This window comes from Hermetia illucens, chromosome 1, assembly GCF_905115235.1.
Source record: "Hermetia illucens chromosome 1, iHerIll2.2.curated.20191125, whole genome shotgun sequence".
NCBI lineage: Eukaryota > Metazoa > Arthropoda > Insecta > Diptera > Stratiomyidae > Hermetia > Hermetia illucens.
Window position 1 is genome coordinate 201939963 of NC_051849.1, and position 23998 is coordinate 201963960.

Here is a 23998-nt window from a genome sequence, read left to right on the forward strand (position 1 = left end):
CCTACCAAACGCAGAACTCCCACTGTAGCCGTTAGCTTAGTGGCGGTAGCCGCGAGGGATGCCACCGTCTACTGAAGGTCGGAAATTTGGTCCGTAGCCTCCCGCGACACTTCACTGACAACAGGGCCCGCATGCACCTCGTGGATTTTATCCGCAGTATTTGCCAACACTTCCAAAGATCCGGAGTCGGCGCAGGCGAAGATGGCCTGGGTACTCTTCGGGAATTGCTGCAACCACAGCGAATTCAAAATCTCAATATGCGGTCGAGCAACGCGCTGAAATAAAGTTAAAGACCTTTTCACCAAGTGAAAAAATTATCAAAATTTTCAAAGGTAGGCAGCGGCTGCTGTACACACAAACTGCATGCCACAAAACAAAATAGTTCAAGGCGCGATGACGCGGAGCAAGACCAGCTTAATCGCACTCATGAGTTGATTTTCTTCTTCTTCTTCTTGAGAAATTTCCTTCCTTCCTAAAAGTTGCACCAAGGTGGAAAAATTGTTGCCCATGTCCGTGTTTAACCTTTTTTCGCGGAGAATTTTCGAGATATGCAGACCCTCCTAGAAATCTAGTCTCCTAACGTCGTTCACCTCCTTCAAGATACGGGCGTTGTCCAACGACATATGGCGTCTCTGCTCTATTATATGTCTGGCAACCGCGGACCTTATGTGTGGATTATTCTTATTTTTTGCGGATTCGGCCTCCTTTAAGTGTCCGAACACCCTGTTTTGTTTGCCCTAAGTCAGGAGATTTTATAAATGCCGCTTTTTATCAGTACACCCTTTTTTGTCCTTGACTGTAACTGGGTCCTAAGTAGGTATCGTCTGATGGTCGAGGTGACCCGGAGTCCACATTTATGTAGCCGTCTTTTGATGTTCTGCGTCCGACCCGAGTAGGTTAGTGTTATCCATTCCCTAGCTTCTGTGTTCACCTCCTGGAAGAGTATTAAAAGTCGTTGTCTCGAGGCTTGGCGCAGTTTCTTTTTGATCCGATTTTCAATGAGGTTCCCGTTGTATCCGTTTTACTTGGCTGTTTCCAGGATGTAATTCATTTCTTTATTTTTTCACTCCTAATTGAGCGGTGAGCGGTGTTGTGACCATCCTTGGAATCAAAAAGTTGTATGCTGACATCTTATGGAGGAAGTCGTGGTTTAAGGTGTATGTGATCTTTTCTTTTTTCTTTTTTTCTTTTCTTTTTTCTTTCTTTTTTCTTCTTTTCTTCTTCTTTTTTCTTTTTTCTTTCAACTGGGTACATATATTAAGTAATTCATCGTGTGATCAAGCTCTTAACACCTTCTACAATATCCTCTCTGATCTCTTCTCCTGTTATGTCCCTTCTTCCCCTCCCTGCCTACGTTCTTACCCAACTTGGTTCACAACGGAACTTCATATTAACATTCGCTTGAAACATACACTGAGGAAGAAGTTTCGGGCTTCTAAAAATGACGCCGACCTTGCTCACTTTAAGGCTATACGCTCTACTGTGAAGTCAATGGTCAGAAAAGCGCGTAAAAGGTACCTATTGAGCGTCGAAGCCACCCTTGCCCGCGGTAACTTAAAACCCTTTTGGTCTCACGCTCGAAACTCTCGTAATCCAACTCAATCTGTCCCTTCTTCTATCAGCTTCGCTGACTCCACTGCCAACTCCCCACAACAATCCTGCGACCTTCTCTGCACCTACTTCTCTTCAGTGTTTTCTCCCTCGAGCCCTTCACCCTCTACACCTTTCAGAACCACAGACTCCTCCGAATCACTAGCCATTCCTCTCCTTACGCCTTCCTTGGTTGAGTTCCTCATTCGTAACCTTGACCCCAATGTCGGACCTGGCCCCGATGGGCTTCCTAATCTCTTCCTCCTTAACTGTAGAAAACACATTTCCCTCCCCCTGTGTATAATCTACAACAAAAGTCTAGACGAATGCTACTTTCCCCATCTCTGGAAAGAAGCCCTTATCATTCCTATCCTCAAGAGCGGAGACCCTTCCCTTGCTGTGAACTACCGCCCCATTTCCCTTCTCTCCTCTTGCTCCAAAATCCTAGAAAGATACGTCAACGACTGGTTGACCGCGCACTTCGGTCACCTCATTGTCAAAGAGCAGCATGGTTTCGTGAAACATAGACCAACAGCTTCAAATCTTCTGGTCTTTACCAACTTTGTTGCTAAACGCTTGAATTCACGACAGGAGGTACATGCTGTTTATACTGATTTCTCCAAAGCCTTTAACACCGTTGACCATAACATTCTCCTCTCTAAACTTTCTTCGCTAGACTTCCCTCCCTCAGTCACCTCCTGGCTTTCCTCCTATCTCTCATACCGTTCTTGCAAAGTTTCTTTTCATGGTCACTCATCTCGTTCCTTCTCTCCTTCCTCTGGTGTTCCCCAAGGCTCTACACTTGGCCCCCTACTCTTCCTGTTTTTTATCAATGACCTCGCCTCCATCCTCACCTGTCCGTATTTGCTTTACGCAGACGACCCTAAATTGTTTGCCTCTGTTTCGTCTCCATTGGACTGTGCTCTCTTACAATCCAATCCTTGATAATTTAGCCCGTTGGTGTTCGGTCAACAAGCTAACACTGAATGTCAACAAATGCCACTGGATGTGCTATTCCCTGAAACCCTCCCCATCATCCTTTTCCTATTCTCTCAGTGGTCAACCCCTTTCACTACTGACCTCCTTCAAAGACCTGGGTGTAATATTCGACGATAAACTTTGTTTCAATTCCCACTTCGTTGACATCATCAATAGAGCTTCCAAAATGTCTGGTTTTATCCTACGTTCCTCGTCCGACTTTACCTCAATCCAGCCCTCCTTAACACTCTTCAATTCCCTTGTCAAAAACATCCTTGAATATTGCTGTGTAGTCTGGTCCCCCTACCACATCCGTGACGGCCGCGCTCTTGAAGCTATAATAATAATAATAATCGTTGGCGCAACAATCCATATTGGATCTAGGCCTTGAAGTGTGTTAGAGCACTTCATTCAAGACCGTAACGGTACACCACAGTACACTGTGGGAGGCAATGTGGTCAGCATTGCGCTCGCCCGAGATTATTACCCTGATTTGACTCAGGTACTCATTCACAGCTGAGTCGACTGGTATCCGACGTCAAATCACGATGCAAATTCCACTGTCACCAGTGAGATTTGAACCGCGACCTTCCGCACGACAGCCTTGTGCTCTAACCACTCAGCTATCCGGACACATCTTGAAGCTGTACAACGCAAATTCACCCGGACCCTCTTTTACAAAAAGAACCTTCCACGGGTTGATTATCCGTCACGACTCCGCACCCTCAATCTCCCCTCCCTACAGCAACGCCGTATCTTCCTTGATATGTGTACTCTTTTCAAACTCTGCAATGGTCTGATGGACTGCTTCGCCAACTCGGATATTACTCTCCGTATCGCCTCGTCTCATAACACACGTAATGCGGACATTTTTGATGTGCCCTTCGCCGAGCTCGAGATTTACTTTCACTCTCCGATCCCGAGGTTTTACCGGTCCTACAATGCCCTACAGCTTGGTTCCTTTGACTCTATGTCCCTCTCTAGCTTTAAGCGCAAAATATGCCATTTACTTGCTCCTCCCTCTGAGGACAATATGTAATAAGAAATTTGCTTTCTGTGTATTGTCCTCATTAAATAAATAAATAAATAAATGTGATGGTTCGTTGTATCTGGGTTGGTTTCCTATAGATGTCGAATTCAAAATCCCGCTCTTTCCAGGATTATCTTTAAGTGCAGGAACGGTATCTTCCCTTCATTTTCGATCGATGTTCCTGTGTGACCGATTGAGTTTCTCGAGGATTTTTCCTGTTTCTTCCCTTTTGGTAATTACTAATACATAATCCACGTCTCTGATCCAAAATCTCGGGAGTGCCTCAGCTTCCTCAAGTTCATCCTCCAGGTTCTCCATAAATACCTCGCATAGCTGTGGTAAGAGAGGGTTACCTATTGCTGCCCTGAAGGTTGTTTTATGAAATTTATTCCCGAATGTGAAATAGGATTCACTCATGCACGTGAAGGCCAGCTTCTTATAAAATTTAGCCTTCTTCCTCCATTCGGGTGAGTTTTCGTGTGTGGTGATCCATTCCTCGAACAAGTGTAGAGGTTCCTTCATGGGTACGCTTGGGAACAGCGCTTTTACGTCGAAGGATACTAATATCTTACCACTTTGTATCCCCTGGCCTTGCTGAGTCTGGCAATAACTTCTCTGCTGTTTCCCACTCTTCGTTTTCCTATTTTTAGGCCTAACCTTTTGATTTGTTCCAGGAGCAACTTAGCAATATTTTGGGTCGGTGAATTCGTTGCTGTGATTATCTCTCTGACCTCGTTCCCTTCTTTATGTATTTTGGGGAAGCATTTGATTCTGGGCAGAGATGGGTTAGGCATTCTCAATTCGACTGTTTTATTAATAATGGGCTTGCATTCAGTCTCCGCCTTTTCCACTCTTTTGACGGAGTCCTTCCTGATGTCGTGATAGTTACCTTCTTCTAATTTTTGGCGATCCAAGTCTGCTCCTTTGTCCATGATGACCATTGAGTTTCCTTTGTCTGCTGGTAAATAGAAGACGGGTTTCTGCTTTAATTCTTTAGTGGTTTTGTGGTGGTTGGACGATGCTCTTTTCTTTGTGGTCATTCGTTTGGTGGAGGTCAGTAGTCGCCTAATTTCTTCCCGGGAGCCGGCTTTTTCTTCTTGTAATGTATATTTGATTCCTGCCTCGATGTCAATTATGATGTCTCAAACCATTTAGTATAGTTAAAAAAGAAGAAATAGGGGTAATTCGCTCTAAAGGACGAAATTTCAGCTAGGTGGGTCAAAAGTTTATAAAATACCGCAAACTTTTCAATTTTATTTCAATATAATGGTCAAATCCTCGAATGGCATCCAAAGTGATTACGTCCGGACATTTATTGACTTTCTTTCAGATTTTACTGCTTTTGATTGAAGTTTGAACTGAAGGATCAAAAATTCTCTTATTAAATTGCAGAAACTTATTGCTGATCCTCATAGCATGTTACTCATATCTCCTGATTCATGGAATTTATGGAAACTCTTTCGCTGAATGAAATTCTAAAAGGTCCGATATTTCATTGGCTTCTTGGATCTCCAATTAGTGACGTTAGACCGTACTCGACAATGAATGAGTTGTCCTACTTATTGATTAGCTTACTTGCCCTTGCCACAGGAGCAATTACAGAGAATTTAGTGGTCCGGGAATCCTCTCGTATGTCCCATAACCCGTTAGACACCATAAAGGGAATTTATTACAAGCTCCATGTTAGGTATTTCATTAGGGGCATAACTTACACCACCCCGTGCCAACCATAAAATTAATGAGAATTTCCGAATGTATCTGTAACTTGGAACACAAACTGTCCACGAGATAAATCCTGATTGGAATAATAGTCGAGGAACCCAAGCTTCAATATATTGCTCAAAAGTCTGTTGAGCATCTGTTCCAATTTTATTATCGTCTGGGAATTAAATTTTTGAAACAATAAACTTTCGGATGAGAATATGATAGACACAAGCTGCTACACTGTTTCATCAATATATTGAAAAACCAAACACCCTCCGGAGGTGATATCGATATTTGCCTACATGTGTGCAAGGGTGTAGCAGCCGATACAGGACATTCATTGAGTAACCAGAAAGCACCATCAAGTCGGCAAGCATGGAGAGACATGCATACCTACCGATCCACATGTGTGTACATATATGCACTCGGGAACTTGTGGGAACGCAGATACCCATCTACGTAGATGCAAGCAAGTGTATCCCGATTTCAAAGCTAGACAATAGAGTTTACAGCTTCATAAAGTCATTTCAACCGAAATGGATGGAGAGGGTGGAAGCCCGATATTAAAAACAAGTACACCGTTCAACCCCCGCTGCTCGGAGTGGGGGTCATGTTGCCGTCGTTTGTTGCCAGGACGAATTCCTTGCTTGATCGCGAAAATACTTTGTATTGCATTAAACGTCGTTTGCACTCCCTAAATACCAGCAAAGCGGAGTGGAATGCAGCGTTATGTAACTTGTTGCATTTCTGCATTCGACTTCCTTTTGTGCTGTCGTACAAGAAGGATATATGCGGATCTAGATATATGGTGATGTATGAGCGCCTTGCTACAAAGAGCTTTGGGGTCTAAATGTATAAATTGCATGTACTTAGCGGAATTGGGTGAAACGTTGAATAATTGAATAGTTCGATGGTATCGGGCAGAGTGGAGGAGCTAAATGTCCTTGTCTCATACATACATACATTGATTTAATTTCTGAAAAGCGGATTCAGCGGCAGGATGACAGCGTTTTGGGAGATTAGTTTCTTGTAAATTTCACATGATGGCTGCTCACAAAATTGCTCGACCAATTTTTGAAACGCAGTGGTAGATTCAAACGGATTCAGATTTTGGTGGTTCATCCGTAAAGGATTATATCTGAATATTGCAAAGCAAATGAAATGAATTTGGTACCAAAGTTGGTAGCATTAGAAAATATCCCTAAATGCATTCGATGCCTTTTTGATATGCACGTTGAGTTAGTGCGGCTTAGTGATGTTTTAGAAAAAAATAAAATTTTTGCCTGTGAAATATGGATTCAAAAGGATATTCAGAGTAGCGTCAAATATCAAATAAATGGCCTGAAAATGGCACCCGAAATCAAAACTACACTTGGAGGGTGGCAAGAGTGCTCAACAAGGTATTCTGCCTATAATATGAAGCTGTCAAACCTCTACTTCTGCGGGTTAGCGAGGGCAAAGAGATCGTCAAAATGAAGAGGGTAATGACCGGGATACCAGATACGGCCACTTTGGAAGCAGAAGGCCCAAAGAAGATACTAGTTAAGTTTAAAATACGGGGTTTATGAGGGAGCAATAGAAAGCCATTGCTTCAAAACAGGAGTCTTGTTGCCAACTGAAGCGCCCTGTTCCTAGCTTGGTAACCTTCAGACAGACAGACAGTAGTACGTAAAGAAGCTGAAGGTAACCCAGAAAAACCTTGAGCATAGTACAAGTGCAACAACAGCAATTAGTCAACTAATCAGAGCTGAGGGTCTAGATAGTGGATGGAAAAGTGGCCGCACTTGGGAAAATATATGACAGGACGTGTCCCCAAGGGTGTACAACTAAATAAATTTAGAGGTAAGGGCAGTAGAAGAATGAACTGAACTGCCCTTTAGCATCCGTGTTTTTTGTTTCTGATCCACAGACTATACTATGTAGTCACCGACTCACGATCTAAGAATGAAGCCTATGGTTTCCAAAAAATTGTTGGTAGAGATACACCACATTTCGCGGGAAAAAAACCCAAAAGCAACAGAGAGAGTGATATCGTCATGATCATCAACGGCGCAACAATCGATATCTGGTCTAGGGGTGCCTTAATAAGGAACTCTAGACATCCCGATTTAGCAAACAGGTGCACCAATTCGATATCCCCATCTAGCATCCTCGGCTATGCCATCGCTCCATCTCAAGCAGGATCTGCCTCGTGTTCATCTTCTACCATAGATATTGCTCTTATAAACTTTCCAGGTTGTATCATACGGATTAAGTGACCCGCCCACCGCAACTTATTGACTCGGATTTCATCGACAACTAGACGGTCGGAGTACCACTCATAGACTTCGTCGTTATCTATGTTTCGGAATCGTTCATCCTCATGCAGGGAGCCAAGACTCTTCGGAGGATTCTTCTCTCGATTCGGCCAAGAGTTAGTAATTTTCCTTCCTAAGAAATTCTCAGTCAAGTCTCTGAATAATACATTAGGACTGAAAAGATTACTTTTTCTGGGGGAGGGTAGGCGAATTTGCATTTACGCCGACGTCGTCGGACTACCAACTAAACACCTCGCCATCGTCAGAGAGCTAGCCTGGAAGCGTTCGTCACATTACTTTGCACTGGTCCATGCAATCTCCTGCCTTTCGGAGCCTTCAAATCAGGCAATCGCTTTCACCAACGATTTTGCATTTTTCGTCATTTTGTCGACCCGGGGGTGGTGCAAATTTTCAATTTTCTTAGGTCTCGGCCGCCCGATTTTTCGCAATATTTCACGTTCCCGGCATCGTAGTGCAAAAATTCTTGAATTTCCGAAATCTGGGCCGCCTCCCCTTTCGATCGAGGTATTTCCGGTAGGAATCCGGCGATTTTGCATTTTTCGTCATTTTGTCGACCCAGGGGTCTTGGAAATTTTCAATTTTCTTAGGTTTCGGCCAGCGTTCCTGGTGCCCGATTTTTCGCAATATTTCGCGTTCCGGGCATCGTAATCCGTAATCCGACGAGTTCGCGTTTTTCGTCTTTTTGTCGACCCGGGGGTGGTGGAAATTTTCAATTTTCTTAGGTTTCGGCCTGCCTTCCCGATTTTTCGCAATATTTAGCCTTCCTGGCATCAAAGCGCAATAATTGAATATGAATGAATTTCCGAAATCTTTGCCTCCCCTTTCGGTTGAAGTATCTCCGGCAGAAATCCGACGATTTTGCATTTTTCGTCATTTTGTCGACCCGGGGGTGGTGTAAATCTGGGCCGCCTCCCCTTTTGATCGAGGTATCTCCGGCAGAAATCCGTCGATTTTGCATTTTTCGTCATTTTGTCGACCCGCGGTGGTGGAAATTTTCAATTTTCTTAGGTTTCGGCCAGCGTTCCTGGCGCCCGGTTTTTCGCAAGATTTTGCGTTCCCGGCATCGTAACACAAAAATTCTTGAATTTCCGAAATTTGGGCCGCCTCCCCTTTCGATCGAGGTATCTCCGGCAAGAATCCGACGATTTTGCATTTTTCGTCATTTTGTCGGGTGGTGGAAATTCTCAATTTTCTTAGGTTTCGGCCAGCCTTCCTGGCGCCTGATTTTTCGCAATATTTCGCGTTGCCGACATCGTAGTGCAAAAATTCTTGAATTTCGCAATATTTCACGGCGCCAACAAGACAGGAAGACAAAACAACCACACAAGTCAATGAAGCATAAGGAGGTAAGTCGGGAAAGGTCCCCCCCCCCCCAATAATTATTCGCGCTAACCCGACCCGGACAAAGTTTATCATAACTGACCTATCAAAAACGACAGAGAACATTTCTTTAAAAAAGACAAGCATTAACGCCACGCACCCGGTAAGTTACAGGCTCTGTCTGGTCTTCGTTTAGATACGAGCCGAACAGAGCCAGTAACAACCAATCAAGCCTGCACTTACAACAGACCTCAAATCCTTGTTACCCACTCTATTCCTACCCCAAGGCCAAACCTATCCCAACGAGCTATATATACCTCATACAAGAACCGTGGGTTGTTGGTGGGGCAGTCAGAGGCCTAAACTTCCAAAGTGCTGACCTATTGTATGCCAATGGAAGCGATCGACCCCGCACCTGCATGGTAGTCTCCAAAGACTTCCAGGCTAACCTGGTTAACGACATATGTGAACCATAAAAAGTCAACAGGGAGATAAAGAGATACGATGGTGCTCTGCATATTTCCCCTACGACGCAGAAGACGTTCCCAGTGGAACATTCATCAGAGCTTGCCAATATGCCAAAAGTAGAGGCATGGGGGTAATAGCAGGATGTGATGTTAACGCTCACCACATATGCTGGGGAAGTTCGAACATCAATGCAAGAGGATCGAGACTACTGGAGTATCTAGTAGGAACCGATTTGCAGATCCTAAATGTCGGTAATGAACCCACTTTCTTCAACGTGGTCAAGCAAGAGGTCATCGACATCACGGTCGCATCTCCTGACATCGCGGCTCTGATCGGAGAGTGGAGAGATACTCTCCACAACGACACTCTCGGATCACAGACGCATTGATTTCGTTATGGGCATGGATCCACCTCCGCCTACTCCATTTCGGAATCCGAGGAAGACAGATTGGGTAATGTATCAAACAGAATTGAGCGCCCGAGTCACGATCCCTGGGAAGCGCATCAAATCCATTGCTGGAATTGAGAAGACAACCCAGATGATCACAACTAGCATGAGAGAAGCTTTCGAAGAAAGCTGTCCACTCAAGATGCCAAAGAAGGGTAAAACACCATGGTGGAACTCGGATTTGGCAAAACAGAGGAGAACGACAAGGATGCTCCTTAATCGTGCTCTGAAGGGTGAATCAAGCACTAGCTGGATTCGCTATAAAGAGGCACAGAAGGCTCTAAAGAAGAGCATAAGATCGGCTAAACGATCATCTTGGAGACGCTTTTGCGAAGAGACTAACTCTCTTGAGGCAACCTCAAAGCTGAAGCGGATTCTGGTCAAAGAACGTACCCAGAAACTGGGTTATTTACGTTTACAGAATGGGAAGTACACAGAAAGCAATGAAGAAACGGCAAATCATTTGCTTGAAGTACACTTCCCAGGCAGCATCCAAAATCTAATCTCGGGGCCAACAGGTGCATACAGCCCTCAACCGAGAGACTGGAATCTGGCATGCAAAGTAGTATCACTGGAGCGAGTGAAATGGACATTTAACTCGTTCCATAGATACAAGTCTGCAGGTGTGGATGGCATCATCCCTGCGCTAGTAATAGAAGGAATGGATGCCCTGGGTCTACACATTCGGAATGTATATCGTGCATGCCTAGCACACGCTTATATTCCAAATAAATGGCGGGATGTGAAGGTGTTGTTTATTACCAAACCGGGAAAACCCACCTACACAGACGCAAAAAGCTTACGACCGATCAGCCTAAAGTCCTTTCTGCTAAAAGGACTAGAAAGACTAGTAGATCGGTTCATAAGGGATACACACATTCCTAAATGGCCACTTCACCATAGGCAACACGCCTACCAGAAAGGCAAATCCACGGAGACAGCACTCCATGAACTTACGGCAAAAATTGAAAAGACGATGTCCGAAAAAGAATACGCTTTAGGCGCATTCATGGACATCGAAGGTGCCTTCAATTATGCCTCATTTGCGGCAATTTGTGATGCGGCAAGACAGCATGGAATCGAACCGCTGCTAATCAGTTGGATCCTTCACATGCTAGAGTGGAGAAAAAACCACATATCGGTCGGCCAGAAGTCTATTGAAGGGAGGGGGGGCTGCCCACAGGGAGGGGTTCTCTCTCCACTGTTATGGCTCTTGGTGATGGATACCCTGCTGTGGCTCCTGGAGGACAAAAAAGTCTTTGCGCAAGCATTTGCGGACGACCTAGCCGTAATAATTTCCGACAAGTTTGCGGACACAGTATGTGACCGCATGAATGCAACTCTGCATGTAATCCACAGCTGGTGTCTCCGCAATGGACTCACGGTGAACGTTAGGAAGACTGGACTAGTTATGTTCACTAGGAACGTAAGGTGGGGCAGCTATACGCTACCCACCTTAGCAGGGGCGGAAATCCAGCTGGCACAAACAGTCAAGTACTTAGGAGTACATTTTGACTCCAAGTTAACGTGGAAGCATCATATCCAGGAACAATACCAGAAATCCTGCAGATTGCTCTGGTGCTGTAGGAATGCGATAGGTAAGACCTGGGGACTTTCACCTAAACGGATATATTGGATGTATACATCCATAATAAAACCCATTTTGATGTATGCATGCATCGTCTGGTGGCCAAGACTGAACTTTGCTAACAGCAGGAAGCTGCTAACGCAGATTCAAAGACTTGGTTGCCTAAGTATCATATTACTGAAGCAATGAGTACTACGCCGACTGCGGCACTTGAAGCCATCCTAAATTAACCCTCCATTCACTTGGAAGTGAAACGGAAAGCGGCCAACGACGCATATAGGCTCGATACCATTGGGGCGTGGAAAGGCGGCCAATCCAACGGGCATGCGTCTATCTGGAAATTCCTTGAAAAACATAGCTCTGATGCCGACCGATCATATGGTTTCCAGGTTCGTCTTTGAAAAGACATACACTGTCGTAATCACCGAAAGAGAAGAATGGTCGACAAGTGGCCATGAGTCTTTTCAGATTACAGACCTAATAATCTTCACCGACGGGTCAGTCACGGAGGATGGATCGGGTGCAGGTGTGTTCTCGGAGAATCCGATTATAGAACTAGCCTGACCACTCGGAAAAATGACGACCATATTCCAGGCGGAGATATATGCCATTTCATTGGCAGCAGAAGAATGTCTGCGACAAAAATGGAGGGGTCGCACCATTCGAATCTGTTCCGACAGTCGGGCGGCATTATCAGCACTAAATGGCAACAACATATCAAGCCAGTTGGTGTGGAGTTGTCATCAGGTGCTGCTGAAACTTGGCCGACTGAACAAAACATTCCTGATGTGGGTGCCGGAGCACTCTAACATCGCCGGTAATGAGGAGGCTGACAGACTGGCTCGCCGAGGGTCTGGATCCACAACGGTGGGGCTAGAACCAGCTCTTGGAATTCGACCATCTACTGTCAAGTCTACTCTGAAGGGTGAAATTGCAAGGATTCACGCAACCAGGTCGGGAAATTAGGACTCTTGCCGGCAAGCGAAAATCCTTGTGAAGGAGCCTAGGGCCAGTAGAGCGGCTTTTTTGTTGTCCCTTAAGAAATGGGACATGAAAACCCTAGTAGGGCTTTTGACAGGACACTGCCCCTTAAACTACCATATGGAAAAGATTGGGGTAGTGGTTTCGGCTGTGTGCAGCTAATGTGAGGAGGAGGAGGAGACAGCCCTGCACTTTTTATGCAGCTGCCCGGCATCCTCAGATTTCAGACAAAGACACCTTGGCAAGGTTGTCTTCAATGAAGAATCTGCACACTCTCTGCCTCTTGAGAATGTTCTCAGATTCACTAAAGCCTGCGAACACCGTAGGCGGGAAGCCATTGAATAGGCAACTTACAGGGATAGTACAATCGGCCTAATAACGGCCTGAGTGCTCGGAGATGCGGTTCCCCCCAGTTAACTAAAAAAAAATCGATTTTCCGCTATGTCCCTGATCTATTTGGGCATAACACCGTCACAGGTGCTTGCAGATGTATTAACTGAAGCCGAAAGTGGCAGTAGCTAGGTCACACTTTAAGAAAAGCGAAAACTTCATTGCTGGCTATGCCATGAGTAAACTATTCCAGAGCGAACGAGATTCAGCGTATCACAGAACAATAAAGAAGTGTAGTCTTTTCGGGAAGGTCTGGACTCCCTTCCTCTCTTAAACACATTTCAACATACCAGCTGCGATGGTGCGTGAGTGTTGTGTTTCAGAAAATTTTACGATACCGTTTGGAAAGGGTTGTCATGAAGGGTTCTGAGTTACAATGTCAGAAACTGGTAGCGAGGGCGCTAGGTTTGCTTCACGTAAACCTACGTAGAGTTTTGTAGTTAGACCCAAAAGCCGTACTATTGGAGGCTTGTTACAGTATTAAGCGAGATTATAATTAAACTGGAGCACAATCTTATTGAAAATCAAATAAGAGAAATAGGAAAGGAATGAACAGGGGATGTATGAAATTTAAAAATATCAACATATGCACAACAAAGCACAAACTTCTGTGTTCAAGCTGAGCAAATCCTCACAGGGAGTCCAATAGTCAAAAAAGCCTAAAATATGTACATCCCGTTTCACCCTTTTATTGAATATTTTTGAACATTTGTGGTTAGTCCTGACGCTTTACATGATTTCGGGAGATTAATTGTTCATGGAGTGGAATGAATAACATGCAAACCATTACTTTTAAATTGATAATGGGCTCATTTGGAGGTATTAATACGTTTTAATTTTTATGTTGACCACGAAGGTCATTGACCATATTAAAAATCCATGCATATATGTACAGACTTTTGAATTACTTGCTATGATACTTACAAACAAAACTAAATAGTGGTCAAATGTTGCAAATTCCGACGCAATATTCATTGCATTTTCATGGATCATTTGCATAATTGGCTGGACTTGAGCGTAAAGTGACCACAAATAGCAAACCTTGGCAGAATTGCCGATCAATTTCATTTTTATTGTGTGATAACTTTTTCTAAAATAACTTGCATGTATCAGATTTATTCTAACCGCAAATAGCACAGGCAGAAAACCACTAGATGAAATATTTGGGATTTTTCAAGAGACCGGGAATATATCTAGTTGTTATGTTGATCATAAGCGCTTGATTTATAGTATTTTGATTAATTGTCATCATCATCATCAACGGCGCAACAACCCGTCTCCGGTCTAGGCCTGCTTTAATAAGGAACTCCAAATATCCCGGTTTTGCAAAGAGGTCCACCAATTCGATATCCCTAAAAGCTTTATGCCAACTCAGGACAAACCAGTGAATCTAATCCTCAGAGGACTGGATTTCAGCTACAATCCTGAGGAGACTCTCTCTAAGCTCCACAGATTGGGAGTGATGGAAGCAGTCAGCGTACGCAAGTGCGAGACTAGCTCCTCGAAACGAAAGACGGAAGACCTACATATACTTCTAGTAGGATCCGCTACCAAGTCCCAGCAAGCACACCTGAACAAGGCAAAGGCACTGTTCCATACCATTGTCAGGTTTAAGGTGGTGCGTTATCATGAGATAACGCAGTGCCGAAACTGCCAGAGGTTAGGACATGCGGTCTCAAACTGTAACTTGTCTTATAGGTGTGTTAAATGTGTTAAAGAGCCCAGAATAGATCCCTGTGGGACGCCAGGGGAAGGAGGGGGACATGGACTGAAAAAAAGTAGCGGCAGAGTAAATCATAAGATAGTTGGGGAGGGTTAGCTGAGGAGTCAGAGAATTTAATGGACGAAGGGGATAGCTGGGAAGAACAGCGGGAGTTGCGAATGTGGGACCAGAAAGGTTTTAGGTTTCCGCGCTTTGGTGAGTCTTCAACATTGGTCAAATATTCGTTTCTGCACTTACATAGTAAGTATTTGATCGAGGAACACAGAATTTTGAAAAAAAAAAACTAAATCAACATTGGCTCTAGAAGACAAGAACTTCTTCCTCATAGTATGATTTTGATGAAGTTTTTTGTGGACTTCGTGGTGAACTAGGCAGGGTAAGAGCGAGAGCACTTAGGGGAGGAGGGGACGTACCAGGAAAGAAGGTCAGATAAAGTGGTATAGAAGGTGTTGAGTGCTTACTTACACGTAAATAGAGAGAGGAGGGGAACCCAGTTGATTGCCGCCAGGGCTGAATTCAGACCTTCGAAGTTCGCCTTACGGAAGTTGACCTTGGTAGGCTTGCGCGCGACAGGAGTGTGGAGTTTGGATATCTGAGCATCGAACTCAAGAGTAGAATGCTAGCTTATATTCGTCATCGAATCAGCCGTTCCGACTCTTTTTGCGGTTGGGGCAAGTATGTTTGTGACCGTATTTATGATAACGTTCTTCAGGTGGTTGTGAAGATCATTTGTTGATGCTTCGTCATCAGGATTTCTGTTGACTGCGGTTATTGCGGCATCCATTTCACCCTTATAAGTGTTGCTGTAGATGGCTTCAGTGTTAACTCTCGCCTGATCGTTAAAGGGGATTCTGGATGGTATTGTTATTCGGGCTCAGAGCACTATGCCAACGAGATAGTGATCGGAGTCTATATATTCTGACATTCATCAAGGCTGAGAGGTGCCGGCGTTCGATCAACACGTGGCCAATTTGGTTGAAAGTGATCCCATCTGGAGAGGCCCACGTTTGTTTGTGGACCGCTTTCTGCGCAAAACCGAGTATTTCCAACAACCATTTCGTGTGACACTACTAATTGAATAATCCACAGTCCTTTATCATTTGTATTTTAATATAAGCTATGGGAGCCGACGTATCGCCTTCCGGCTCCGTCCATACTTAGCTGTTAGAATCCCCAAGTATGATTTTGACATCATATCTGGAACAGGCTTCGAGGGTTCGTTCTACTGCCTCGGAGAAGGTATCCTTCTCCGACTTTGTAGTTTCCTCTGCAGAGACGTGAACGTTAATGAGGCTTATATTTCTAAATTTGCCTCGCAAGCGCTTATATTTTTCAAGCCGATAAGGTTTAATTTTTTGGCTGACCATGGCCGCTATAATATATGGTGTGGTGACTGTTCTCGAGGAAACCGGTCCCTGTCCAACGCATCTCCTGTAACGCTGTTACATCAGCCCTATATTGGGGCAGGGTATCGGGTAGTTGCTTGGCAGCTCCATCTTTATACAGGAAGCGCACGTTCCATGAGAAAATACACAAATCGTTATTCCTTTTTCGTTGCCCGTCTTTGTAAAATCCATCCTGTCCGAGGCTCTTGCTGTGAGTTCGTAATAAGTTGTTTTCCGTGTAGGATTGTCAGTCCTACCCAAGCCCCAACCTGAAGGACCAGTTGGTACAATCTGTCCCGTTTTTAGGCGCGGGCGACTCGCCTTCATCCTTCTCCGTCTACAGTTTTTCGTTAAGAAAGATCTCCCAGCGGTCACTACGTGGAAGTGGAGATAGGGTTTTATAGTAGAGCTTTTGGTGTTGGTTCAGCAGGCGTTTCCCAGGTTTTATGTTCTATTGTGGTTACCAGTCCATGTTTCACCCTGGGACCTATACTACCCTTTGACCGCTGTTCCTCATCCAACACATATTTAACAAACAAGCTCAGCCTCGACATCAACCTGGCTTTCAGATATGACACAGACGGCGATTCCGGGGTCACATAATATGGCACTCTAACCTAGGTCGCCCTTCCAGAAGTTCCCCGTTGAGTGTCGTCTAATGACGGCGTCTTCGAGAGTGGCTCAAGTCCAATGACGTTTCGCTGATCCTCTCTCATCGGCACCAGGTTCAGGGTCGCGTCCGCTCCCGAACGTTTTGACTTGCAAAACCAATCAAGAGAAAGAAAAAAAATGTAGATAACACACAAGGTTCAAACAAACAGCCAAAGCCAAAAAGTGAAGATTTTCAAGAATGATTCCGCTGAAATTGGAAAATAACCAAAACGATTGTAACAAAGCAATGAAATGAGGTAATTCAAGTAAAAATCCAGGCAGCACAAATGCTTTGTAGTAATGTAGTGGAAGGATTCGATCCCCGGAAATTAATTAAATGAAAGTAAAAAATGGAGCAAATATCCATTAAACAAAATGTATTCAGTAACTTAAAGAAAGTAATTCACCATGTGGACTCCCTTCCTTCCTAAATTTGCGGCTCCCATTACTAAATTCCCGTAAACTCTCAGATACCCATCCCAATCTCAGAAAGTATGTTACACATGCGTGCAAAATAGCTTCTGCACCAAATGCATATTAAGGAGCGAATTTTCTCCCTGTCTCAGAAAACTAATTAATAAAAAAATAAGCAAAAGAGATCGCGAGAATTCAATCTTCACTTCACTTTCTCTATACGGAGAAAAAGGAATGTTAAGTTTTTCAATATCTGAAACGAAGAGGTAATCGTTTAACATAAATGTAGGAAAGGACACTCCACAGAAGCTCGGACGCCAATACCTCTCAGGATATAGCCGCAGAGGTCCTTATTTGCAGAGACCTCTGGAAGGCAATCATCTATGACACGTTAAGTCTTGGAGACTAACACAACAAACGACTAACTCTTGAGGTATTCTACCAAGTAAAGGAAACTCTACCTACAAGGTAGGAAGGAACGGATTTGTGAGCCGGGAACCTGTAAATAAGAAATATTAGGTCTGGACCTAGGAAATGTTGGGCCCCACATTAGGCCCCCTTTTTAAATTTAACTATTTCCCAATAGCTTCATTGCAAGAGGCTGACTCAACTTCCCAAAACTGGCTAACAAAGTGGTAAGGACGCCGATGTCAACAGATACTTTGGTTTAGTAGCAATCAGGTACTGACCGATATAAATTACTAAAATTTGTCACTTTTCCAATTCTTTTATTAACTCTTCTGAGCAGATTTTGAGCATCAACAACTAACTGATTTATTACAAAGAACCTCATCTTTCATCTTTTTCTAAGATTGCTTTTTATTGTTTTCCTGTTATGTGGATCCCATAAATTTAGAAGACTATCATTGAGATGCAACATTTTTTTATTGTATACAAACAGCAGCAGCGTTAGTAAACACCGACTCTTCTTTTTCCTCAGCCTTTGTCCTGTTCACAAGTGGGGTCGGCGCGTCGTGATCGGTTTCGCCATTTGGCTCTATCGAATGCCTGATCTGGGTGAAATCTCGAGGCTTTCAAATTCCCATTCAGCACATCAAGCCACCGTTGTTTAGGTCTGCCTTTTGGTCGTTTACCATCGACCTCGATGTTCAGACCAATCTTAGCAAGTGAATTCTCGTTAGCACGAATTGCATGACCATACCATCGAAGACGCCTCTCTCGCAACTTTTCCACGATCGGTGCAACCCCATAACGATCGCGGATATCCTTATTTCGGATGTGATCAAAACGTGTCACGCCACTAGTCCCACGCAACGTCTTTGTTTTCATTACCGCAAGACGCCGTTCATTGTCTTTTATAGTTGGCCAATATTCAGTACCATAGAGAGTGGCAGGACGGACAACCTTGCGGTAAATTTTCGATTTGAGACGTTCTTGCGTTAATGCGTGAAGCAATTTCATAACGCAGCTCTCCATTAGCTGATAGCATTGACCCGAGTTATTTAAATCGATCAGTTCTGGGCAGCTGCCGCTGACAGTGATTGTGCCTGTTTCATGGGGATCAGTCGTCGAAAATTCAGTTTTGTTTAGATTCAATCTGAGACCGTGTTGCATGAGGCGATCATGCCATTTTTGGACAAGTTGCTCGAGATAATTTTTGTTATCAGATGCTAGGAAAACATCACCTGCATAAAGCAGTGTGTAGGGCGCTGGACGTTGGATATCCCGTGTGACGGTGTCCATAACAAGAACAAAGAGGAGTGGTGAGAGAGCGCTTCCTTGATGAACACCAACAGAGACACGAACCGGTTTTGATACACCCGCCATACTTCGAATTACTTTACTTTTCGGATCGTGGTAGAGCACTTAAACCCAGCGCACGAAATTCAATGAAAGAACGCGATGTTTCTCACGGTGTTTCTCCATGAGTAACCGCCCAGCGTGTATTGCGTCAGTAGTTCCGCAGTTCTTGACAAATTCGGCTTAATTCACGGTTAATTCAACGATTTCGCGAGTACGGTTGTCAAGAATGCGTTCAAAAATCTTCATGGTATGGGAAAGTAACCGGATCGGACGCTGGTGGATGCAAGAATTACAAGAATCTCTACCGAACTAAGGAGTACGGCACCCGTGTTGAAACGCAACACCACGCCGAGGCCCGAAGGTCTCTTCTCGCTTGAGCACAACCACAACCACCATGAAACTCCCACTAGGGGGGCCAACCGCAAATAACCGAGCTGTACTCACATACAACGGGAGTTCACCCGAAGTATGAGAGTCCAGGGGCTTTCCCGGTTCGCATGGTACCAGTATACCCCTGGTAAGGTTTCGTGACCAATTTGCCACTTCAGATGAGTCCCCGTGCAGACTCGGGTCTGATCGCCCTAATTAGGCCTTTGGAGTATTCGCTTACTGCATCACGGCCGGCAATCCAAAGTGAGCACAGCGTCTCCCGGTGCCACCACTATGGAGATTCTCCTCGGCCACTTGGTTTTGGTTTGGGCGACAGCCCCGTCTTCCTCACCGCCACCTCTGAGAACCAGTTGCGCTGACTGGTGGAACTGATCCAAACGTCGGCAATTATTGTGGAAGTGGAGGATGAACAAATTCTTCAGTTGAAATCTGCTCGAAGCATTCTCGCCATCTATCCGTTGCGGCTCGACGGTTCGTAAGCAAAGTACCGTTCTTGTCATTAATGCAACAGAAGTGTTCGATATCCTGTGTGCGTTCATCACGGCTTTTAGCAAGTCGATACAGATCTCTCTCGCCATCCCGAGTGTCCAGTTTATCATAAAGATTTTTGTAATGGTTCGCTCGGGTGACAGCGACCGCTTTCTTTGCTTCCCGGTTGGCATTCTTATAAATTTTCCAATTAGCAAGCGTTTTATCGTCGAGAAATTTGTGGTAGAGGCGTTTCTTTTCACGGACCTTCATTTCAACATCATCATTCTAAAGCCAAGTATCTCGTTTTGTGGATCGTGTCTTTCATTTGGTTCCACGATTCTTCCACATTCGAAACGGTCGGCAATCGTATGAGTTACCAAAATAGAAAAGTTTATAGCCATTTTTACCACGTTCAATGTCGCAGCTTTTGGCACCAAACCATCGGGTTTCTTCCAGAGCACAGATATCAAGGCGCCTTTTCCGAAGGGCTCTTGCGAGTTCCTCGTATTTCTTTTCTTTGTTTTGTTCGGACTAACTTGCTTACATCCTGACGCCGTTCACGCGTCAAGAACCATTGCCCCTTTCTCGACGGGACCGGAACCCGTCCTGCCGCGTCGACTGAGGTGGACACCCTAGCATTTCTCCGAGGCTTGTGACTCAATCCGATCATCATGTTTGTAACGACATTGTATGCATTTTCTTGGTCGACCTGCCGCGGGACCTGTCACCAAGAGAGATCAGGTAGGATTTAGCATAGTAGAATACCTCCAACTATACTCTATTTATCTCTTTCCCTGATCTCAGCATTTTATTTGTATCTTACACCGACGATTAACACTGTTGCTGGATGAAGTACTTTACCATTATCATAGGTTGAAAATATAAATAGGTAAATGATGTATCTAGTATCGCAAAAGTCATACCATTCACCATTATGATAAGTTCAAACTGTAAATGGGTAAATGATGTATCTAGTATCACAAATGTGATATCACCTTAAAGTGTAATATCACGTTAATATAGCAAGCATGATCCAACTATTACGAAACATTATAGCATCACCGCATTATCCAACTTCACCGAATTACCTAACATTAGCATTACCATCACTTTGGTGATATTACTGTAATATTGCATTACAAAACATTACCTAATATCACCGCTCTATATAATACAAGTGACAGCAGCATTTGTGGAGTGCCGGACCGATACCGATGAAAAGTTTTGCATCCGAAACTATGTACTGTTTTTATGATTGCCTAAGGGCTGTATTTTACTAGATAATGGTTTCGGATTCATATGAATATGAGGATTCATATTCTTGACTTTAAAAATTTAATTCGTAATATTATCGCTTGGTAATAGATGCCGGCTGTTGATTGATGCGTGTATAACGTTGGTATAGGAAATATGAATATAATAAATGCGGGACAAATTATTTACTGAAAAGTAATATTTGCTATTATCGGCTCCCGAATGTTAATATTTCACCTTGATGACATATGTAACTTCATATGTACGGTTAACATAAAGAAAGGTGATGTTTGTGGTGTTATTTTGTAATATCACTTTTTCTAAAGGGTGATATTTCCCGAACCTCTAGTTGAAGAGATGGCCAAACTCTAAAATTTATCTTTCTCGTATAGATTAGAGTTTTATCTAAATTCTTTTAAGGGAGTTCTATGTGAATATTGGATTCGTTAAAGAAAGCAATCCTCATATATATTCGTAATAAGATTTATTTGAAACTTCAGAATTTTATGATAAAACATGCATATTTTAGTAAAAAAATGACCTTCACATCAAATGCTAATGCTATCGCATAAAAAAATTACGTAATTCATTTACATACTTTAGGTATTTTTGTGCGTGATGTTGTTTTGATCTTTCATTATTCATATTATCGAACTGTATTACGTTTCACATTTATTTGAAATCGCGTAGGAAAAAGAAAAGATACTAAGATAAAATACACTTAATGGAAAAATACATCTAGATGTTCGTATATTAAAAATCATTATTAAATAAACATTAAATTATATTTTAAAAATTAATTCAAAGTATCTACTTTGCAGCAGTATTAGGCGGATGATCGTTCGTTGCTGGTTTTTGAACATGAACAATTTCAGCGTATTCAGTGGAATCCTTTTGAAGAGGGGTTGGTTTGTCGTCAGATGGTTTAAGTACTAATTCAGCGTACACCAGCTGCTTATCTTCCTGTGGATGAGAATGAGTTTTAATAATGACATCAGATAAATTTATGCACTGAAAAGCTGTGAAAGGTTAGTTTTGCATTAATAACAAGATCGATTGTCATTCATCTGTGTTTCCAGTAGATAGTTCCAGGAAAGTTCGTCATGCTTTAACTATATATTGTGGAGAATAACGGAAAACTATATAATATTGTGGTCGCACAGTAAAGTAAGCGAGTAGCTGCAACTATACTAGTTTTGACAGACCCCCGCATGATGATAAAAATTTACATATATATATATATCCGAGGTAGTTTCTTCCGTAGAAACTGGCTGGAAATCACTATTTTCTACTCATTTGACTCCAAAGGATAATTCTGAACATTTCACTTATTACTTTCTACATCTGCGAAGAGGCTAAATAAGCGAGAACCTACCATGCTTCTTCTATCATCCAAGCGCATCTAGACTTACCTTTGGTTCCTGGCCGTCGGTTCCTTGGGGGTTCTCTGTTGTTACAGCCGCCAGGCGTTGTTCGTCCTCATTTTGATTTTCGTGTCTACCGCCTTCGGCCGATTGCTGCGAATTTCCACCTTTCTTTTTGAAGATCGAGGCAAAGGTGGGTAACTTTTTGAATTTTGTCGACCTTAACTCAGCGCTTTCTGTATCGCTACTGGATTGTTTTTGAAATTCATTTAATGTTTACCGAGCATTTGGAAATACATGAAATTGCATCTAAGTGATTACTGATACGTTAGTCTATCTATTGACATGCAGTGAGACACCATGTGGGGGAAGTGCAGGTGAAAGTAAGAAAAAGGTTATAGGGCTCACGACAAGGATTTCATGGATGATGTTAGGAGATTACTTGGACTGGTGAATTATTTTTGATTGATGCTTCCAGCGATGACGAAATCAATTTTAAACTGAATATTCTAAATTTTTTAAAGCAAATTAGACATAAGATTGAAAAGCTCGTAGCACCGCTAAGCCTCACCTATAAATGCTCTATAGATCCCCTTAAATTATTTTCAAATTGCTGTGGAATTTATGTGTGAAAATTTGAACAGGAATTAACTAACGTGTACATATTATGAAAGAACGGGCGCTATATGCTACTCTAGAATTTTTTCGATAATGAAAACCTTAATTATGCAAATATCAATTCCGAAGATGAAAAATTTAGAATAAAATGTGATGGAGACACAAAGTAATGATTTGGTGAGAAACTTTCCAGATACAACACCTTTCGATTAAATATTTTAGTGACGCTGGTGAAGGAGAAATCTCTGGGCTTTCCGACCCTCTCCTCCTGTTGGTCGTGCTTCTCAGATTTATCGGAGGATATAGCGCGAACATTGTGGCTTCGAAACATTAGGCACGCCACATTCAAAACCCTGGTTCGTCACAGTTCCAGCAAGAACACAGATGAACAACTTCCACCTCGGATTCCAGAGTTTCAGTTTCTGGGAGCGTCTGCATCTAACTCCGATAGTTTGTATTCTGGAACGGCCGTCCCCGAATGGCTTATCCTATATCCTTAGATGTGAATGGGAAAAGTGCTCGTATTATTCAGGGTCGCAAACTTCACCAGAAGGTTTCCATGAATTTCGCTTTTCGAAGTGATTGGCGCAATCTAGACACAAGATTGTGATTACCGCAAACTAGGCGCAAGATTGAGCACGTTAGGTCTGATAGGTCGATGTGCGGCCGAACCCCTTGATCTTTCGGTTACAACCGGTACGAGATAGAATACCAATTGCGAGATTTCCCTCCAGGAATGTCTCAATAGTGCAAAGTTATTCGTCAACAGAGACTTCCGATGTAGAGGAAAAGAAAGCTTTCTATGACTTATTCAAACCAGAAAAAGAATCCCAAAAGAAAGGAGACATTGTAACCGTGAAAGAGGATCTGAATGCCAAGGTGAGCAGGTAATGGAGAAAAATGGTCTTGGCGACCGTACCGGTAATAGTGAAAGGTTTGCGGCTACTTGCTCATTGACAGCACATTTTCAAACACAGACCTTGTCTTACGATCACTTAAGAATTGTCTTCTGGATTTGCGAAAAGAAAGAGCTGCTGACATTGGCCTCGAACAAGACCATCACAGGATGATGGCGTATCTTGACCACATGTCCCTGCAGGGGTGGGGAACTTCGGTCCTTAAAATTCAACGAAATTCACTTAAAAGACC

General features: G+C 43.4%; 1 protein-coding gene across 3 annotated transcripts in view; it reads right to left on the minus strand.

Moving 5' to 3' along the window:
• Window positions 1-21334: 21334 nt before the first annotated feature.
• Window positions 21335-23998, minus strand: part of LOC119648657 (fasciclin-3) — a 297763-nt gene continuing 295099 nt past the window's right edge. The window contains exons 6-7 of one of the 3 annotated variants that reach the window (XM_038050454.1): window positions 22280-22475; window positions 21335-21830 (exon numbers count right to left, since the gene is read on the minus strand). In XM_038050454.1, coding sequence (XP_037906382.1) covers window positions 21678-21830; window positions 22280-22475 — 349 coding nt within the window. In that variant the 3' untranslated portion in view covers window positions 21335-21677. Of the gene's footprint in view, window positions 21831-22279; window positions 22479-23998 lie in introns of all 3 variants that reach the window. The other 2 variants (XM_038050446.1, XM_038050470.1) reach the window with 2 other exon arrangements.